At 39.8% G+C, this 20,720-nt stretch overlaps 1 protein-coding gene across 3 annotated transcripts in view; it reads left to right on the top strand.

Moving 5' to 3' along the window:
- Positions 1 to 20,720, top strand: part of LOC127577517 (Fanconi anemia group A protein-like) — a 55,546-nt gene that overhangs the window by 26,220 nt on the left and 8,606 nt on the right. For all 3 annotated transcript variants that reach the window (XM_052028758.1, XM_052028759.1, XM_052028757.1), the window contains 12 exons: positions 779 to 891; positions 2,477 to 2,553; positions 5,411 to 5,552; positions 9,978 to 10,111; positions 12,789 to 12,899; positions 13,911 to 14,006; positions 14,245 to 14,304; positions 14,731 to 14,819; positions 16,562 to 16,622; positions 16,764 to 16,813; positions 19,114 to 19,190; positions 20,315 to 20,422. In XM_052028758.1, the coding sequence (XP_051884718.1) occupies positions 779 to 891; positions 2,477 to 2,553; positions 5,411 to 5,552; positions 9,978 to 10,111; positions 12,789 to 12,899; positions 13,911 to 14,006; positions 14,245 to 14,304; positions 14,731 to 14,819; positions 16,562 to 16,622; positions 16,764 to 16,813; positions 19,114 to 19,190; positions 20,315 to 20,422 (1,118 nt within the window). The remainder of the gene's footprint in view (positions 1 to 778; positions 892 to 2,476; positions 2,554 to 5,410; positions 5,553 to 9,977; positions 10,112 to 12,788; positions 12,900 to 13,910; positions 14,007 to 14,244; positions 14,305 to 14,730; positions 14,820 to 16,561; positions 16,623 to 16,763; positions 16,814 to 19,113; positions 19,191 to 20,314; positions 20,423 to 20,720) is intronic.

Raw genomic sequence — 20,720 nt, 5'->3', positions numbered from 1 at the left:
TGGGAGAGATTTACGATGGGTGATGGGGTGGGGGAAGGATCCTCGGTAGAATAAAAATTCCAATGGGGGGGACAAAGGAAATAGATTTTTCTGATGGACAGTAACATACCCACATGTGTACCCACTCTGGGTTAATAGCAACATTTTTTGTTTTTTTTTAAATATGACTGAAGAAATATTTGTCTTTTTTAGTCTGTATGTAATTTAGTTGTTCTTGTTGCAGTGTGTGTATTCTGTGCTGAATCACCAGTTCATTTATTGTTGTTGACTATATTAGATGTTTAGTATCCAAACATCGGTGATGTGCTGTTACTACACCAAAGATATTTTTCCTTTCTCTATGAAAAGTAAACACAACATGTAAATTCAATGGCAAGGATTATTACTATTATTATTTGAAATTGGCCTCCGACATGATATTCAAGATGGTCCAGAAATTTAACTTTTTCTGTCTAGTTCTTTCTGAAATTCTGTTTTGTGACTATAGTATGCTTTATCTGGGTACAACAGATTATCCGGCTACAACAAGTGGACAAAGTCAACAAGCACATTTGTATTTCTTACCAAGAGTAATTGATCTTTTATTTAACATGTAAAATATCAGTCTTTTTGTTTGGACTTTGTAATTAGATATTTCAAATGTACTGGTCTCAAAATTAGAAAAACTTGTGGTGCTCTGGATTCTGTATTTTTTTTCACTGTCAGCTGTTACTATTTAAATAGAAAAATAAAAACATGCTTTAAGGTGATAATAATGTGTTCTGGTTCTGCTTCTCAGGTTGAATGTGTTTGATGTGACATTGTTCCATGGTATAGTGTCGCTGGACTTGTTAAAGCAGTTCTTCTACCACACACTAACTCAGATTCTCACCTTTAATCCTGTGCTTGAAGGTAAAAACAAGAAGTTTTTGGAAGTACTAAACTTTTATACTTGGCCTTGTATTATGTTGGCCTAGATTTTTGCCATATGCAGCTCTCTGCTGAAATACTCACTTGTCCTGCAGTGATCTTAAGTGTACTTGTGAAGAAGAACTTGCTGAATGAAAGCTTCCAGGACACAATTGCTAGGCCTTGTGTGGAACCAAGTCTGATGCAGTGGGGTCACATAGTGGGCTTGAACAAGCTCTGCTCGTAAAATAGCTGAGCAAACCTTTGACGGGTGGCAAAGCAATTCCCCCAGCGTTGCTGTCTGTAAAAGTTATCAATCCATTCAAAAATCACTTAAAATTTTACATTTAAAAAAAAATTATTAAATGAAGAAGAAAAAACAGACTCCTGAAAACACAAGGCAATTGAAAGCTTTTTCTTCTTGGGCAATCCCTATGGATCAAGGGTGACCTGCAGTAGAAATTGTCCATTTGTATTGGGATGGTCATTTGTCACTATTTTGTTAAGGCAGCCACTTGGCTGACCTTCTCAGCATGGACCTTCTCAGGGTTGAAGGTGTCTTAGTTTAATATTCTCATGGGATTACAACACATTTGGGGGTTTTAAAATCCCTCCATTCCTGTAAACAAGCGTTGATAGAGGATGTATAGGTCAATTGGAGTAAGTTATAGATCTGCAGAGAGCTGAATTTGTTAGTAAAATAATGGTGGAAAAACCTAAATTCTTACATGTGTTCCTCCTGTATTCTCATCCTCAGTTTTTATCTTACCTCAACAATTCATTTCTGGTATTGCTGTCATTCTTTGGCATTCATGAAAATAGTTTTTAAAAAAAAAAGATTTGGATCTATCATACAATGTTGGTTATTCTGGTTGTGTCCCTTTCTCATGATGTCATTAGCTGTAGCTTTTTGTAATATAATTCAATTGATAGGACTTTGCGTCGATGCCAGTAGAGGTATTCGGGTGGAAAAATAGTGCTTTTATTTAAACAGCATTGCCTCATTGGTAACCCCATGCCATTTCTGTTACAGATGCACATGGTTTTTCAGTATTGTTACTGAATTTTGGGAGCAATATAATTTTTAAGAAAAAAAAATCACTATTGCAATTTATCTGACATAATCACTGCTGATTAGATCTTGGTTACTACGTGCTTAACAAGACCTGCATTGTGATACTGAGGTATAGATAATAGTTCCAGTCTCGGTGTCTGTGGCGTTATTCTCTCACAGTGAAGCTGATTTTGGCTGCATCAAAAAGGACGATCCAAACTTGATCACTCTCTTAGCAGTCCCTGACGGGTCAATAGTTCAATACCTCTTGCTCTTTGCTTAATGTATGAAAATGGATATGTAAACCTCTGGTTCTTTACCCTGGGTCACATGGCTGATCACTGTAAGAGCTTAACTGGTCGGAAGTATTAATTCACTGTTTCTCTGAGAGGCGCATAGGCAAAATAGTGAATTCTGCTTCAACCTTTCCATGGATCCTTGTTTAGAATACTAAAGGAATTGGTTCTAAATAATGAATTGGTCAGAAGAAAATATTACATAAAACTTTAATATTTCATTTTCTTTCTTTCTTAGCATCAGATGCTATCCGTATGCAAGGAGAATGGTGCTTTGCAAAAACAAAGACCCTTCTAACAACTTTGTACAGGAAGGTAATTGACTACTTGAAAATATGGTTACATTTCTGGGAAACTGAAATTATTTCAAATACAAGGACTAAATAATATTTAATTGTACTTTTTGGTTAAAGAGTAGAAAACATTAAGAGGGAATGGTCTAACAAATCTAGAGCACCATAAAGATGCACTGGATGCAGCAGGTTGAGAGTAACCATTTACACCATATGGTCTCCCATTGCAAACTTCAGTTGAACATTTTCAGGAATGGTGTTACATAATCATTAAATTTCAGTGTGGTTTAGAGTGCATAGACTTTGCTTTCCATTTTTCACACTTTGTATTTTAAAGCATTGTTGAATATCTAATAGGTACACTCCATTTTGTAAGACTTACTGACTAAATAACGATTGAACTTCACGTTGATCTTTAAATTCTTATCTTTTGATTCTGTGATGCAACTTTGCTCTTGGAACTATGTTCTATTTTTTAAAACAATAGTCTGGCTGATGAGCAAAGCTTCAGCTTTTTCTTTGTTCTGGATGTGATAGGAGGTAACTTAATCCAGACAATGCCTGGTGGCTCTGACATCCACCATCATAAAGTGCTTTGAGAGGCTGGTCATAGCACACATTAACTCCAGCCTTCAAGAAAACCTCAACCCGCTGCAATTTGCCTACTACTGAAACAAGTCTACAGCGGATGCCATCTCCCTGGCCCTACACTCAGCTCTGGAGCATCTGAACAGTAAAGGCACCTACATTAGATTATTGTTTATAGACTACAGCTCCACCTTCAATACTACAATTCCAAGCAAACTCATCTCCAAACTCTGAGACCTGGGACTCAGCACCTCCCTCTGCAACTGGCTCCTTGACTTTCTGACCAACAGACTGCAATCAGTGAGGACAGACAGCAATACCTCCAGAACGATTATTCTCAACATTGGTGCCCCACAAGGCTGCGTCCTCAGCTCCCTACTCTACTCCCTATACACTCATGACTGCATGGCCAGATTCTGCTCTGTCCCATCTCCAAGTTTGCAGATGATATCACCATAGTGGGCCATATCTCAAATAACGATGTTGGAGTACAGGAAGGAGATAGAGAGCTTAGTGACATGGTGTCATGACAACAACCATTCCCTCAATGTCAACAAAACAAAAGAGCTGGTCATTGGCTTCAGGAAAGGGGGCGGTGTACATGCACCTGTCTACATCAATGGTTTTGAGGTTGAGAGGGTTGAGAGCTTCAAGTACCTAGGAGTGAACATCACCAATAGCCTGTCCTGGTCCAACCATGTAGATGCCACAGCCAAGAAAACTCACCAGTGCCTCTACTTCAGGAGGCTAAAGAAATTTGGCATGACCCCTTTGACCCTCACCAATTTTTATCGATGCACCATAGAAAGCATCCTATCTGGATGAATCACAGCTTGGTATGGCAACTGCCCTGCCCAGGACCACAAGAAACTGCGGAGAGTTGTGGACACAGCCCAGCGCATCACAGAAACCAGCCCCCCTCCATGGACTCTGTCTATACTTCTCGCTGCCTCAGTAAAGCAGCCAACATAAAGAACTGCCCCCACCCCCCCCCCCCCCCCCCCCCCCATCCTGGACATTCTTCTCTTCTCTTCTCTCCTCTCCTCTCCTATTGGGCAGAAGATACAACAGCCTGAAAGCACGTACCAGCAGATTCAAGGACAGCTTCTATCCCGCTGTTATAAGACTATTGAACGCTTCTCTAGAACGATGAGATGGACTCTTGACTTCACAATCTAACTCGTTACAACCTTGCACCTTATTGTCTACCTGCACTGCACTTTCTTGGTAGCTGTGATACTTATTCTGCATTCTGTATTGTTTTACCTTGTACTACCTAAATGTACTGTGTAATGAATTGATCTGTATGAATGGGATGCAAGATAGGTTTTTCATTGTACTTCGGTACAAGTGACAGTAATAAACCAATTCCAATTCCAAGTGTTTGGTATCAGGGTCTTCCCAGTACAATGGATATGGGAGGATATTTGATGACTGAAGCAGGTTGACAAATTGTTTTTGAACTTATGAACAAGGCCTTTAAATTATGTTTCCTTAGTACTTTAATTATTTTCAATAACTGTGCTACTTTTTCTTTTAAAAAATATAAGGCTAGTTTGGATGGATTTTGCTGCAAAGCACAACCCTTCAACACAATGTACTACAGGCCTGGTTCACCAGAGCTTTTTCCCAAAATTTTTGTTGAAGTTTCAGATTATTTTTGAAAAAGATAGCAAGCCAAATTACTCTCCCTCCAGTAATATCACTGTATTGGTCTCTGTAAAAATCAAGGGCTGGTGTTAATTTGGGTCAAAATGACCAAGAAAATCTGAACCAAGAGTGGTTTATGCTTATTTCAAATGTTTGCTTTTGTGGTTTTTTCGTATGTCTGGTCTGAGGTAATGAGATAGCCTTTAATTCTCTGCATTTTTATGATTCTTTTGCTGACGTCCTTTTATCCTTCTCTTTCCATCTCGTTGGAAAGATCAAATGGAGTATCTGTCACAGCTGAAGGAATAAATCTGTATCTTCCAGTCAATCAATCACCAATACAGTTCCACAAGATGGCTCTGGCTAGTTCAGTATCTTTCTTCCTCAAGAATCTCTGAAACGAGGAAAAACCTCGGCAGTAAATAAGTTTCATTGTGTGATAACAATATGCAATCAAGGATATCTGAAGCTTTTACCTTTTTACTTCCTGATATATATTCCATACCTTTTTACATGCATCCTCCATTCCCCAAGTATTTTGAAGACTTACAATATTGAAATTTTGTTTGAACATTTAAACTTGTTTGTTAATTTTGTGGACCAGTATCAAATGTGTTTAATTCGTTGCTTGCTCTGTGCAGCTATTTGTATTATTCAGCGCAGAGGAGTTGGTCATTCACCTGCGGCAGGTTCTGGAGACCCATGAGGTGAACTGGCAGAATGTTCTATCCTGTGCTTCTACCTTGTTGGTCTGTCAACCACAGACCCAACAGCTATTGAAAGGTATGAAAATGACTTGGGTAAGGTGGTAGTAGTGTAAATTGATGTTTGTATATCAAGTGATACTGCATCATAAAAGTGTTTTTCTTGTACAGTTGCATTTGATTAAATGTGGCCTAGATAACTGGACTAACAAAGCAGAGGCCAAGACTGATAATTCAAAGATCCAGGTTCAAGTCCCACCAAGCCAGCTGTGGAACTTGAATTCTGTTAATAATTTGTTTTTTTAAAAGGACATTGGTAATGATGACCACTACAATCTGGTTTAGGGGAGAAAATCTGTGATCCTTTAGTCTGTCCCTTGTAACTCCAGATTCACTCGTGAGGTTAACTCGTAAATGCTCTTGAAGTGGCCTAGCTCAGCATAAGGGCAATTGATGACTGGCAACAAATCCTTAAGTTCAAGTTCAAGTTACTTTATTGTCATTCATCCATGCTATAAAAATACATGGCGGAACGAAATGTCATTTCCCCCAGACTCTCACAACAGAGGACATAAATAGAATAGAAGACATACAATAAACACAAACAAAAAACAAAAAAAATCAAAACAAAAACAGTGCAAGTACAAATAGTGCAAAAAATCGGTATATACAAACTACAAATTTAGTGCAGGGTTAGTGCAAAACCGAGTTGGACAAGGGAAATACAAGCTCAGTGTGTTGTACTCATTGTATAAACATGTTCAGCAGCAGCCTTAAGAATAAATAAGTGATTTAAAAAAAATAGATGAAGAATGTGATGGAAGTCTATCGGTCTGTTTCTAGTAACAGTCAAAGAGCTAGCAGCACCCACTATGAGAGTGCGAAGGAAATAAAGAGTTTTGATGGTTGAAAAGCATAAACAAAATTGCAGATGCTGGAAATCTGAAATAAAAACACAGAATGCTGAAAATGCAGTGGGTCAGGCAGCAGTTGTGGAGAGGGAAACCAAATTAACACAGGAGTAGTTTCAGTGAAGTAAACACAGTAAATTGTTGATGTTTTTTATATAGTTATAATATACTATTATTATTTAAAAAAAACACATCTAATTCATGCCCCATCTGCAGTATTAAACTTTGCATCCAGTGTACAGGGGCATTGGGATTACAAGCACCATAATTTAATAAACAATTAGTTGATCTCTTGGGATGATGCTTATGGTAAATTAATGAAAATATTTTCCCTTGCAGCTTTCTGTTGGAAATACTGTGATAAACTGTGTTCCTCTGCACCCAATAACGCCTGCGTCCTGCCATAGCATTCACGTTAATTTGTGTTAATCAAACTGAAAGAAGACCAATGCCTAAACAATGGAGGGAACTATTCATACAGGATACAAGAAATCCTGCATGAATTAGATGGGGCAGAATTTGTTAGGTGTGGACAGGAAGGATTCCTGACATGATATGTAGATAGGCTGACTAGAGGAGAGGCCATAGTGAATCGTTATTAGGCAATAAACCTGGTCAGGCGAAAGACCTCTCAGTGGCGAGCATTGCGGGGATAGTAACCAGAACTCCCTGACCTTTAGCATAGCCGTGGACAAAGATAGGAGCAGACACTATGGGAAAGTATTTAATTGGGGGAAGGCAAATTTAGATGATATTAGGCTAGAACTTGGGAACGTAAACTGGGAACAGATGTTCTATGGTAAATGCACCGCAGAAATGTGGAGGCTGTTTAGGGTTTGTCCCGCTGAAACAAGAAAAGGATGGTAGGGTGAAGGAACCATGGTTAATAAGAGAGGTGGAATGTTTAGTCAAGAGGAAGAAGGAAGCATATTTAAGGTTTAGGAATAGGGCTCTTGAGAGTTATAAGGGAGCCAGGAAGGAGCTTAAGAAGGGAATTGGGAGAGCTGGAAGGGGACATGAGAAGGCCTTGGCAAGTAGGGGTAAGGAAAAAAAAAGGCATTCTACACATGTGAGGAACAAGAGGATGACTTGGGTGAGGGTAGGACCGCTCCAGGATAAGGGGGGAAATGTGTCTGGAGGTGAAAGAGGTAGGAGAGGTCCTAAATGAATATTGTGCTTCAGTGTTCACCGGGGAGAGGGACTTTGACGAATGTGAGGTTAGCATAGAACAGGCAAATGTGTTGGAGCATGTCGAGGTTAAGAAAGAAGCAGTGTTGAAGCTATTAAGAAGCATTAGGATAGATAAGTCCCTGGGGTCAGACAGGATATACCCCAGGTCACTATGAGAAGTGAGGAAAGAGATTGCTGGAGCATTCACAATGATCTTTGAGTCCTCCCTGGCCACAGGAGTGCTACTAGCGGATTGGAGGATGGCAAACATTGTTCCATTGTTCAAGGAAAGGTAAAAGGGATAATCCTGGGTATTATAGACCAGTGAGTCTTACATCAGTGGTGGGCAAACTATTGGAGAGGTTTCTTAGGGACAAGATTTATGAACATTCGGAGAAGCATACTCTTATTAGGGATAGTCAACATGGCTTTGGGAAGGGTAGGTCATGTCTCACGAGCCTAATAGAGTTTTTTGAGGAAGTGACAAGACATTTTGATGAAGGTCGTGTAGTGGATGTGGTATATATGGAGTTTAACAAGGTGTTTGACAAGATTCCCTATGGTAGGCTCATTCAGAAAGTCAGGTACGTGATCCATGGAAAATTGGCTGTGTGGATTTGAAATTGGCTTGCCCACAGAAGGCAGAGGGTGGTTGTTGACAGGGAGTATTCGACCTGGAGGTCGTTGACTAGTGGTGTTCCACAGGGATCTGTTCTGGGATTCCTGCTCTTTGTGATTCTTATAAGTGATTTGGATGAGGAATTGGAAGGATGGGTTGGTAAGTTTGCTGATGACATGAAGGTTGGTGGCATAGTAGATAACGCAGAAAGCTGTTGTAGGTTGCAACAGGATTTAGATGGGATGCAAAGCTAGGTGGAGAAGTGGCACTTGGAGTTCAGTTGGAGAAGTGTGAAGTGATGCACTTTGGAAGAACGAACTTGAAGGCAGAGGACATGGTTAAAGGCAGGATTCTTAGCAGTGTGGAGGAACAGAGGGATCTTGGGGTCCAATTACATAGATCCCTCAAAGTTGCTGCGCAAGTTGGTAGGGTGGTTAAGAAGGCATAAGGTGTGCTGGCCTTCATTAGCCGGAGGATTGAGTTCAAGAGCTGCGAGGTAATGTTGCAACTCTATAAGACTGTGGTTAGACCACACTTGGAATATCGTGTTCGGTTCTGGTCACCACATTATAGGAAGGATGTGGAAGCTTTGTAGAGAGTGCAGAGGAGATCTACAAGGATGCTGCCTGGATTGGAGAGCATGTCTTATGAGGAGAGGTTGAGTGAGTTATGGCTTTTCTCTTTGGAGTGACGGAGGATGGGAGGTGACTTAATAGAGGTATATAAGATTATGAGAGGCATAGATAGAGTGGACAATCAGCATCTTTACCCCAGGGTGGCAATGCCCAATGCTAGAGGCCACCTGTTTAAGGTGTGCGGAGGAAAGTGCAGGGGAGATGTCAGAAGTAAGTTTTTTTACACAGAGAGTGGTGGGTGCCTGGAATGCACTGCCGGGGGTAGTGTTAGGGGCTGATACAATAGGGTCATTTAAGAGACTATTAGATAGGCACATGGACGAAAGAAAAATAGAGGGTTATGGGAAGTGAAGTAGAGAGGAGGATAGTTGAATGGGGATAAGGGTTATGTAGGTCGGCACAACATTGTGGGCCGTAGGGCCCGTACTGTGCTGTACTGATCTATGTTTAATAGTTCCCTCAATTGTTTAGGCATTTGTCTGTTAAGACATTGCACAAATATTGAAATAATACTAATTAACTTTTAATGTGCTGTGAACCATTTATTTCATTCCTCTGGAATTGGGCTGTCAGTATATCAGATGGGTAACCCTGCTGTGTATCAGAACTCGGTCTTCGAAAATTTATTGGGCTGTAATCAAGACTCATACATCTGCATGTGCTTTTGCTGTTATTGATTTCCTGCTGCTTGGTGCTTTAAACCAAGGATGTCAGATTATGATCAGCAAACCACAGGGTAAAGTGCACATCTCTGCTCTCCACACCTCAAAGTTCAGAGGCTTTGCTGAGCCATTTTGAAGTCAACCACACAGCTCACTCTTTTAAGCAAATGAATTAAACACTGTCTGCAAAAATACTTTATATTAACTTGTATTCCATTCCTTTTTTCCTCTGGACTGAGACTAAATAATAGTTTGGAGCTTTCTCTATTCTGTACAGTAAAGAGGCTGGCTTGATATACTGTGTGAGATGAAATTGTAGTTTTGAAATCAAAGTTAAGATCCTCTCATAAAGCACCTGAAATCCCAGGAGAGATCCTGAGAAGTACATTCAGTGACAACTGAAAGGTTCAGTGTTTGTCAGCAGCGGAAAGCAAGTACTTTAATCAATGTGGATCACTGTTAATTTCAGCAGGTCACATTTTTACTGAATCTTTCATTTTTCCCCAGAACTACTGGCTAATCTACTGATTAATTCCTTTGAGAATTATGAATTGGAGAGTATAATCACTGCATTCCTACTTGTACGACAGGCTGCACTGGAGGGACCAGCAGTTTTCATTAGCTATTCAGAATGGTTCAAGGTGAGCCTAGATATTTAGACAAAACAAACTGTGGAATGTGCTTTTGTTTTAAAGGAAAATGCATTCACCTTACCTAGAAGACAATAAATGAATCACAGTAAACTTAAGCACAGAAGGAAGCCAGTTGAAAAAGCATCATCCAATCCCATGGTTCTCCAAGTATTGTTTAAATGTGCTGAGGTTTTCTGCTTCTCCAACCTAAGCAGAGAGATTCAGACACCCTCTGGATAGTGAGGAAAAATCAGCTCCCCTCTAACCCTCCTACCAATTATTTAAATCTCTGACTTTCATCTGTAGAGGACTATAAAATCAATCCTGTGTATTTTATTAATATTTTAAAAATAAGCATAAAGATATGATCTTAATCATTTGGACTGGAAATCTTTGAAATAATTATTGATGTGCATTAAGAAAATTGTAGGTGGCAGCTTGTATGCTTCCATAGTAAGTGAAAGGACAAAGTGAGAAAGGTGTACTTTAGGAAAGTAAATTAGCCTTATTGGGCAAAGCAATTGAGGACTTTCCTGGGATTTTGGGTGTGCTCATGTCAATTTAAGACAAATGTGTCATTTTCCTTCATTATCTCTCATTATTCACTCAGACATGGAAAAGCAAACCTGGACTATTCTGTTCCAACAATCTCTGTACTGTTCCAGACTTTTTAAAGCTTCCGAAGTAAGGCATAAATAAATATTTGGGATCTAATGTCTGGACCATGTGTTTAGATAAACTTTGAATTATTTCCTTAAAATGTTTTCAATTTTTCAAGTGTTTGAAAAATAGGAAGTAACAAATGGACAATTCTTTCTCATTACTTGTTCAGAGAATAAATTTCAAAGAGATTTTCAAGTTGCTACTTGGTCTACATGGCAATTTATAGCATACTGTAATTAGGTAGGAATTACTTGTCTGGGTTCAATTGCTGAAGTAGAATTAAGAGATGTAATTGGCTTCAATTGAAAGCTGTGATTTTTAAAAAGCACCAAGATGATTTGATTTCTATAATACCTGTCATTATATTATTCAAAGAATGGCAAAACAAATACTTCATCATTGGACAGTTGGCCACACTTTGTAAAGCATCACAGCAGATGAAACAAATGCCAGATTAAACACCTTTTAACCTTCTGATTTACTGCAAGCAATGATTTTCATCTTGCTGTAATTGGCATATATGATGTAACCTGACCTGGGATTATGTGCACTCTTTAACTGATACCAGAAAACCATGTCTGACATTGATATAGCTAAGTTCCAGCAATTACTTTGACAAACTGTGATTTTTTTTCGTGCTCTCTTCCTCTGTGTATTCCTCTCCATTCTCAGCAGATGTTCAGAACGATGCTATAGTTCTCTGTATGATGTGTATTTGTAGTACAGAATGATGGATGAAATGTTATTTTTAGTCCTAAACTAGAATTCCCCATTTGGTGTAATGGTTTACTCCACTTTCCCTGGTTTGTCTCCACCCCTGCAGTGAGTGTGGAAGGACAAAGATCCTGCTGGGACTCAGTTATGTACTTGTATCTACCACTTGAATTATTCTAGTTAGGTTCCATCTGTGGGAGAGAACCTGGAAGCAACATGATACACATCAAATTCTTCAAATGTTCTTGGGCTGGGGGAGTATTTAATTTATTAGTCCTTCATGGTTATGCTGTAAACCTCTTCTGTGCAGTGCAATGATTTAGATCACCCAGCTCCCTTTAGTGACAGGAATTTCATTTTAAGATTATTCACCTTGAACAAAAGTAAAGCAGTTTATAGCACTTTTAACTGCAATTGCTGCACACAGATGTGAATGGTAGATGTCCAACTGGGTGAGTTTGTAACAGAGAATGGTGAATAAAAAGGCAAAACAGACCTATGTCGTAAGGGCCATCACTTTGTATTTAAAAATTACAAATAAGTTAACTCTTGTACCTTTAATGGGAATGCTAAATGCTTCTCATCATTTGTGAGGATTGAAGTTGGGAGTCACTGGTAGGTGGTTGTGTTGGGGAGGGTGTCCCAGGTACAGCCTCCTACCAGTGACACCTAACAAACCTTCTCCTGCACTGTCCTGATTCCCTGACATGTGTATTCAAGTACTAATTACTAAATACCTGTCAGCAAGAACCCTGGCTGTTCTTCTCGTCTCCATCACCATCACCCCAAACCCCCACAATCCAACCTCATGCACAATTTCTGCGTTGATTCGATATATAATGCTTCATCTTGACAAATTTAATACTTGAAGACTGCCAGGGATACCTTTTGTTGACATCTATTGTTGATGTGTAATATTTCCTTTTAAACTTTATTGATCAGTCAAATTATATACAGCATTCCACAGTTGTGTTAAACTCCTGATGGTGGCTGCTCATTAGCCACACAGCAGCAATTAAATGCAATTTAAAAAGATGCAAGTGTTTTGGCACTAACTCACATCACTGAAATGAAATGGCACAAATTAATGCTTTGATTATTTTCTGTATTTTTGCAACAAATACATTTGTTAACTGTCAAGTACAGATTTTTCATACACTATGTAGTAGTGAGGAGGGTTTGAGTAGCGTCATACTGGAGGATGAAGTAGATCCTTGTGGATTTTATAACACTGCTCTAGTCAGAAATTGGATCACCTGCTGATAAAGTGGCTCTAATCCCAAAAGTGAGTTCTTTTTCCTTTTAATAGAATTCCTTTGGGTCTGCGAATGGTTACCATGGTAATAGTAAGAAGGCACTAATTTTTCTACTGAAATTCCTGACTGACCTGGTGCCATTTGAATCAGCACAATACTTAAAGGTAAGAATATTTATTAATGATCAGGTGGCTGCAGCCAGCCTGAGGTCTGATATATCTGATGTATAAAAAAAAATTACACGTGCTGGGTATCCAAAACAAAAACAGAGGATGCTGATGTCAAGCAGCATGAGAGAGGAGAGATACAGTCAACGTTTGGGCCAAGGACCCTTCATCAGAACTGGTAAAGTGAGAAGACTTGTGTAAGTTGCAGAGAGGGGAGATGGAGAGGAAAGAGGGAATGACTGTGATGGCATGGATTTGCATCCTGTCACAGACAATCCTTATGTTCTCTTGTTTTATTCCTCTTCCATTTCTTTTCAGTGGTCTTTGACATGAAACATCGACTTTGTTTCTCTCTCCAGATTTTGTGAGGACTTCTAGCAATCTGTTTTTGATTAGTTCTTAAGTAAAGAGAGACAATGCTAGAAACACTCAGCAAGTCAGGCAGCAGCTGTGGAAATAGAAACTGCGAACATTTCAGGTCCTAGCTCCCTTGTCAGAACTGGAAAAGAGAAAATAAGTTGGGTTTCAATAGCAGAGAAGGTGTGGGGGGGGGGGGGGGGGGGGGGGGGGGAGGGGAAATGGGCAGAACAGAGGGAATATCTCTGATATGGTGAGACCAAATGAAATGATGGTTACAAGCCCACAATGCTGCTTTGAGTATAATACCAAGGTTGTGAGACATGCTCAGCAGGCCAGACTATAGTAATAGCAACAGAAAAACTGAGCCAAAATGATGGCAAGCAGAAATGGCCAGTTCTGATCCAGTTCTTTGTCCATCATTCTGTGTGGTCTGTATGGGATTCTATCAAAAACAAGTAAAGCAATTGCAAATAAAATGGGCATTGTTTACAGTGTTTGTTTGCCTGAATTGTTAAATATTATTTTGGGAGTTGAGCAAGGCTGCTGAGTGTCAGTGTATAAAATTGACTAAACTGCTCCAGCTACACTCTACTACAGTAACAATGTCTCTCCTCCCCGCCCCCCCCCCCCCCCCCCCCCCCACCACAGGTTCATATTTTGCATCCCCCATATGTGCCATCAAAGTATCGAGCTCTACTTCTAGAATATGTGTCACTGGCTAAAACTCGACTTGCAGATCTCCAGGTTGGTGAGGAAGCTAAGTCCTTGATAAGTCCAGAACATGATTGAGGAGCAAAATTGTCTTGTTTCACACAGTAAAACAACCTTGTTGAATGTGTTTTAATGTTTTATCTTTTCCCTTTAAATTGTGAAGGGTGCTAATAACAAAATTGCTGGTACACCTAATTAACATCAGCTTTTTAAAAAAAATTATTCCAGAATAATTCAGCTGGATCTTATTTCTGTGTATCTCTTTTTCTAGGTTTCAATTGAGGAGATGGGTCTGTATGAGGATCTGTCAACGGCTTATTGTCCTCCTAAGGTCAGTACAGGAATAGACAGACACAGATTTATCACTGCTAAGTCAAAGAACTGGCTGTGTATCATTGTGTGAGTATTGGAAGCTGAGAGACAGCCTAGTCTTGTCATTTACATTGTTAGCTAAAGGTTTTGCTTTATATTCTTATTCCGCACTGTGCTGCAGCTTTGAAGATTAATATATCTACTATAAAAGAAGGAAATTTTGGGCAAAAGCATAGCCTTTAATTTGGCAACAAGAATATTCTTTCAAAGACAACATTGACATCTTGCAAATTTTATGCATAAGGAAATAAATTCACTCAGGGGGGTAAAATCCTGGTTTGCTACACCAAATAAATCTAAATGCTAGTAAATTAATACTTGAGCATCAGAAAGAAAATATTCTGCTTTGTGTTTTGATTAATTGTGTTTAAATCTCTCTCTGTAGCCCCAGTGTCAAGCTCTGCAGGATGTTGAAAAAGCTATTCTAATATTTGAAAACACAGGAAAAATCCCAGCTAGTGTAATGGAGGCAAGGTATAGTATGCTTAGTATTCAAGTGATGAGGTCTACTTGTGGAAGAGTTAATTGTACAGTATTGCACACTTGCTGCAAAAGGTTATAGAGAAAGTAATTTTCAAACATCCACCTCTTCACTGGACCCCAATCTCAAATCTTAAATGTTAACCACCCAATTTGCCTGCCTCGACCATTTGTTAACAAAGATAAATTAAGCTGTCCATCTCCACAGGTAGCCTCCCCCCAATCTTTTTAATAACTGTCATCTACCACTGCCCAACATCCCACCCCAATCCCACCACAAAAAACCTTACAAATTCTATGATTTGCTTTTCTCATCCCTGTGATAATGCAAAAGGCAGTTCCAACAAAAGTCACAAATTACTCTTCTGTGACCACAATATATAATCCTTCAACTTCTCAGCAGTTTACAGTTGGCCATACTACTTTGCTTCAAGGCCTCTCCTCTATTTGTAGCTTTTTGTAGCCAGAGTGTCTTCAGCAATGGCTCAGTCCCTGTATAATCACTGCCAGAGTCCCACAGTTATCCTGTTTCCCACATTGAGAGACTACTTCTTGATGATTTCATCGGTGGGTCGGTTTCTAAATGCTCAGTGATGGTGTTCAGACCTTCCTCCCTGAGCATTTACATTATATCCAATCATGTAGTCTTGGGTGAGCTGCAGTTCCCTCCAGTATACGAAGGGAAAACCTAATGCTTCCATCAGAAAATCATGCTGACTGACATGTTTTTGTTCAATATTGCTCCGGTGGTGGCCTGAACAGCAGAAAAATTAAATTTGTATTTTTTTTTTAAAAATCAGGAAATAAAAAACGGGTAGAAATTTTTTTTTTAAAGAAAATTCAAGAAGCCAATGAATTGGTGTGAAACCTCCACTAGATTCCCCTGGAGAAGTACAGAACCTCGTTCTGGCCAAATGAAAATCCCGTCCACCACTGCACTGCTCGACTCTTGGGCTACCTCTGAAGTGGCCTATTGGTTCGATCAAACTGCTATGGGAAAAACGAGATCGTCAATCATTGGTGGTCTTGCTAATATCTTAAGTTGTTGCTGAGCTACCTTCTTGAATTGCTGCAGTCCTTCTGGTAAAGGAACTCCCAAACTGCTGTTGGGTGGGGTTTTCCAAGATTTAGAACCTACATCGGTGAAGGATGGGATATATTTCCAAGTCAGGATGTGAGTTCCCACATCAATCCCAATCCCAATCCTAACACCAACATCAAGATTGATGGATCCTGTTCCCAACCACCCACTGGTCTTGTCCTCCTTGGTGATGGAGATGGTGAGTTTGGGAGGTGTTATCAGAATGGACTTGGCAAGTAACTGCAGTGCATTTTGCAGATGGTTCACATTGCAGCTAATGTACATCACTGGTTCAGGAATGAACGTTCAGGGTGTGGATGGGGTGCCAGTCAAGTGAGCTGCTTTGTGTTGGATGATGTTGAGCTTTGAGAATTATCGGAGTGGCACTCATCCAGACAGCATTTTACTTCGCTCCTGGCTTCTTTCTTGTAAACAGTGGAAAGACTTTGGGCTGTTTGAAGGCGAGTCACTCATGGTAGAATACCCAGCCTCTGAACTTTGCTTTTAATAACAGTACTCATGTTGAACTCTGGTCAATCCATAAACTATATTTTATTGTTGATCATTGAAAACTAATTAACTTTAGAGTGGTAAAATAACCATTGTTAAATTTCAAATAAACAAAAGCTGGGCTGGTTTTCTCTTTGTTTTGCAGCATTTTCCGAAGACCTTATTATTTGACACGATTTTTGCCTGCTCTGCTTGCCCCTCGAGTGGTTTGTATTTCTTGCATCTTTGAGGTTGAACTATGATAAGCGAAACGAATTTTGAGCAAAAAATAATTGAATTGTGAAATTTCTGCATGAAATGTGGAATGGTTCTATTTTAACGTCACTGATTTTTACCGTTATTTACAGCTGCCAGTCTCATTGGATCCGCGCATGGCCTTTATTGACTCCTTGAAGAAGTAAGTTGCTCCTCCAAACCTCTAAGTGATGTGATCTAGGTTGGAATGTTTAAAGGAACAAAGCCATTACTAAGAAAGAAACACTTGCTTTCTTAGGGCATCATTCATAGCCACCAATAAATAGTGGGCACGAACACAGTTTTCATTTGCTGAATAGATAATTGTGGTTTGATTACAAGGTACAAATCTGTCCATAAGTCAGGATGAGATGACAGGTTTACTTGTGTCATTAATAATGGTGCGTGGAGAATTTCACATTTGGGAAATGGGGACCTCATCTAAGGGATGAATAAATAATAAAGAAGTCTCCAGGGAAGGAGTCTGAGTGCTTCTGTTTTTAGTTGTTGGGGGGAGAGAATGGTTAATTAGTGGGCCAGCAATCCATCGGTCTGGATTAATGATCTGGAGACGTGACTGCAAATCCAACCAAGGCAGCTGGAGAATTTGAATTCAGTTTATTGTTTTAAGAGGGTGCCATTAGCTAGGCTGGCACTTATTTACTATCACTTGTCCCCACCCCCTAGTCTGAGTGACTAGCCAGAATGTGGGGAGAATAAAATAAGGGATATCTGTAAAAGAGTGGTTGATGGTCAGCATGGATTCTGTAGGCCGAATGGCTGTTTTCAAACTGTGTTCCTCTGACTCAATTTCAGCGATAGTTGTAAGGTACTGGGTTTGTATGAGATGGTGATGCACAAGTGAGATGCTCCTGGAAGTTGAACTCTCCATCGACTGGGAAATTGCACCAGGAGGTGGGTGCATGGGTGGGTGGTTGGAGGTTTTCTGATGTTTTGGGAAAGGTTCAGTAAAGCTTGGCTGCAGGTTTCAGCTGACATGCCTGCTGGTTCTGGGGTTGGAGGGCAAAGTTGGCAGAGGTGGGTGATTGACAATCAGGGAGCAGCACTGACGAGGCCTCCGTCCACACATTGGAACTGAATTTGGAAGCAATTCATCCTTGACTCCAAGTGATTGCCTAAGAAGAAAGCATATGAATGTTCCAGAATAAAGGAAATTTTATGCTTATCTAACACTTCAACTTTTAGTACCCCATTCATGGTATGTATGCCTCAGGCACTTGTTTTTTTTCATATAGACTAGGAGAGCTAAAGTGGCTCATAAGGGAAATTAGAGATAAGACTCAAATGTAAAGTGCTGTGAGCATTCTGTGTGCCACATAAATAGAATACATGGGTCAATTAGAGTCAGCTGGTTGCATTGAGTTACATCAAGTTTACAGTAAGGAAGCAAGCCTTTTGACTCTGTAGGAATTATTGGACTTTCACAATGACCACACTGGGTGTTTAAAATAGAATTTGTGGACCTGAATTCGCCTTGATAGAAAAAACTTAGATGATCAATCTCTTGTTACTTAACCACTAATGAAGATTAAATAAGATTGCTCTTGTGTTCATGTACCTGATTGGCCAAAACAGTGATCACTAAAGCTTGCTGAATCTTTGGATGTTGTCTTCCATTAGACCCACACCTGTTTATCCCTTAGTGATTACAGTGAAGAAGTGAGATATTACTTGTTGGTATTCTTTGGGGCCAATTTCCTCATGTATATAATTCGTAAATGATTCGAAGTTTAGTGAGGTTACCTCATTACATGTAGCACTTGTGATTTAATGTCAACTTATCTGTAAATATTATGTCCATTCAACTGATCTCATCGTATTCCTAGACTTGTTGTTCATTGCTATTTGCCTTTATCTGATAGTGTTAATGTTACTATTTCTCATTTTAAAGCAGTTTGATCATTAATGTTCTTCAATATTTTAATACATATTTCTACTGTTATCAGTAATTTGCTTTTGTTATAAGTCCTTGCTGTTACTAAGGATATTGGAAACAGATATTTGCTTCAGCTCGATTGGCCTATGCTTTGCTCCAGTAGCTTTCTATCTAACTTGTTTATCTAGCTTCCCCAGCTTGTTCAACCTTTCTTGAAGTCCATTAAGTTATCCGCAGTTTGATTTGTTAAACATTTATCGTGCTATCCCCAAGGCGTCCATTTGAGGGAATTTGATGAAAAATGGTTCAACAAATTGAGAATTCAGTTTAGTCCATTATAAAATGGGGCTTTCTCTGCCTTCTTAGAACCAGGTATTATCTAAAGTGCTGTTTTACTGTCTCACCAAGTGTTACTTATGATGCTGTACAGTTGTGATCTTGTGATGCAGTAAGCAGGTTTTCTTTATAGCATTCAATTAGCGGCAGTAGGTAACGATTGTCATTTGCATTTTTTCCTGATTTGGTATAATTGATTGTTGATCAACCCCTTTATTTTCCTCTATCAGAGCAGATAAAATACCTGATAATATGCATGCAAACTACATTCATGCATGCAACAGAGAGAAACAGCGACTGCTTGAAGGTTAGATCCACCTGCAGAGCACTGTGACATCGCGACGTGATGACTGATGATTTTCCTGAGCTTTTCTGGGAGAGGTTTGAGGGAATGGGATGGCTACAGATCACATCTGTTCGGTGATGGGGGATGCAAGGCGAATGGCAGAGAGCAGCCCAGAAGAGGGAAGGTAGCAGCGATCAGGTAGTGGCCTTGCTCTGGGAGAGAGCATGTGGCCTGCAGCTGGAGAATTGGGAGAGGCTGGTCTGGAGTGGGTGGGAAAAAGTGGGAGTGGAATGGGAGGGAGAGGAAGAGTGTGTGTGCATGCACGTGGTCTATTTTTCATTTGGACACTATTAATTCTGTTCGTAACACACTTGCACAGTGATCCCTTGCATCAGCTGCATTTTGCTCTAATAAAGCATCACACGCCGGTTACAGCACACCCTACACAGTCTTCCTTTTGCCACTGAGCAATATTTCTACATGGTGGGGGATGTAGTGTGGTGGTGAAAGAGCAGGAGACTGTGGGGTGGGGAGGAGAGGGGTGATCGTTACTGACCCCAGCTTTTTCAACATCTTGAATTACTGGTTCAACCTCATACACTTCCTTCCTTCCTTCCTTCCTTCCTTCCTTTTACTTCTACAAAGCCAAACTCCTTCCCCTTGCACTTTTTCTCTCTCTTCTGCTCCTTGTACATTCTCCCTCCTTCTTGTCTTTGCCCCTGCTTTTGGTCCTGCCCCTCTTTCCCCCTCCCGTTTTTCTCACAACATCTTTTCCTTATTCTCCATCCTCTCCCTCTGGCCTTTTTCTCCTCATTTTTGTGGGTTTGGAGAGGTTTATGATTTTCTAATAGAAATTATGGGGGTAGTTCACCACTCACCATATATATACTGGGTGATAGGATAACTATTGTGTGCCCATTTTATAAATGAGAAGTCTCCAGATAAAAGCATTAAATATTACATGCAGACATACTGGTGAACATTTATGTATCTATGCATTAGAAGTCACATCCAATGTAATGTTGACTATTTTAAGCAATCAGAGAAGCCATAGATTGTTGTACTTAAAAATCTAAACCTAAAATAGTTATGAAACAACTTGGCATAAAATGCACATTTTTATCAATTTATCATTTTGAAATTAGGTGCTTCTACATCTGAGGAAATGGAGCATCCAAGGGAACCAATCAAGGTCCTGTCAGCCGCTCTGGAAGAGCTCAGGAAAGTGGCCACCAGTCCAAGCAGAAGTGATGGTAGGTGAGGCGTGTTGGTGGAATGATGCTGGTAGTGATATAATTGCAACCACATTTGAGGAAGTTAGAGCAGATCTTTTTTGTTCTAAACCTTTGTTGTCAGGTTCCAAGACTAATAACAACTGTAATTTTAAGAGGAATCTTTAGCATCTGTATTTTCCATGAATGTACAGTTAGAAGCAGAGCAGGTCATTTGGCTTCTTGAGACAACTCTGCCGTTTAATGAGTCATGGCTGATCTAATGGTAACGTCAAATCTGCAATCCTATCTATCCTTGGTAACCTTTCACCTCCTTGCT

Source organism: Pristis pectinata, chromosome 13 (assembly GCF_009764475.1).
Source record: "Pristis pectinata isolate sPriPec2 chromosome 13, sPriPec2.1.pri, whole genome shotgun sequence".
Lineage (NCBI taxonomy): Eukaryota > Metazoa > Chordata > Chondrichthyes > Rhinopristiformes > Pristidae > Pristis > Pristis pectinata.
Note: the sequence above shows the minus strand (reverse complement) of the source record. Positions and strands in the feature narration are given on the sequence as shown.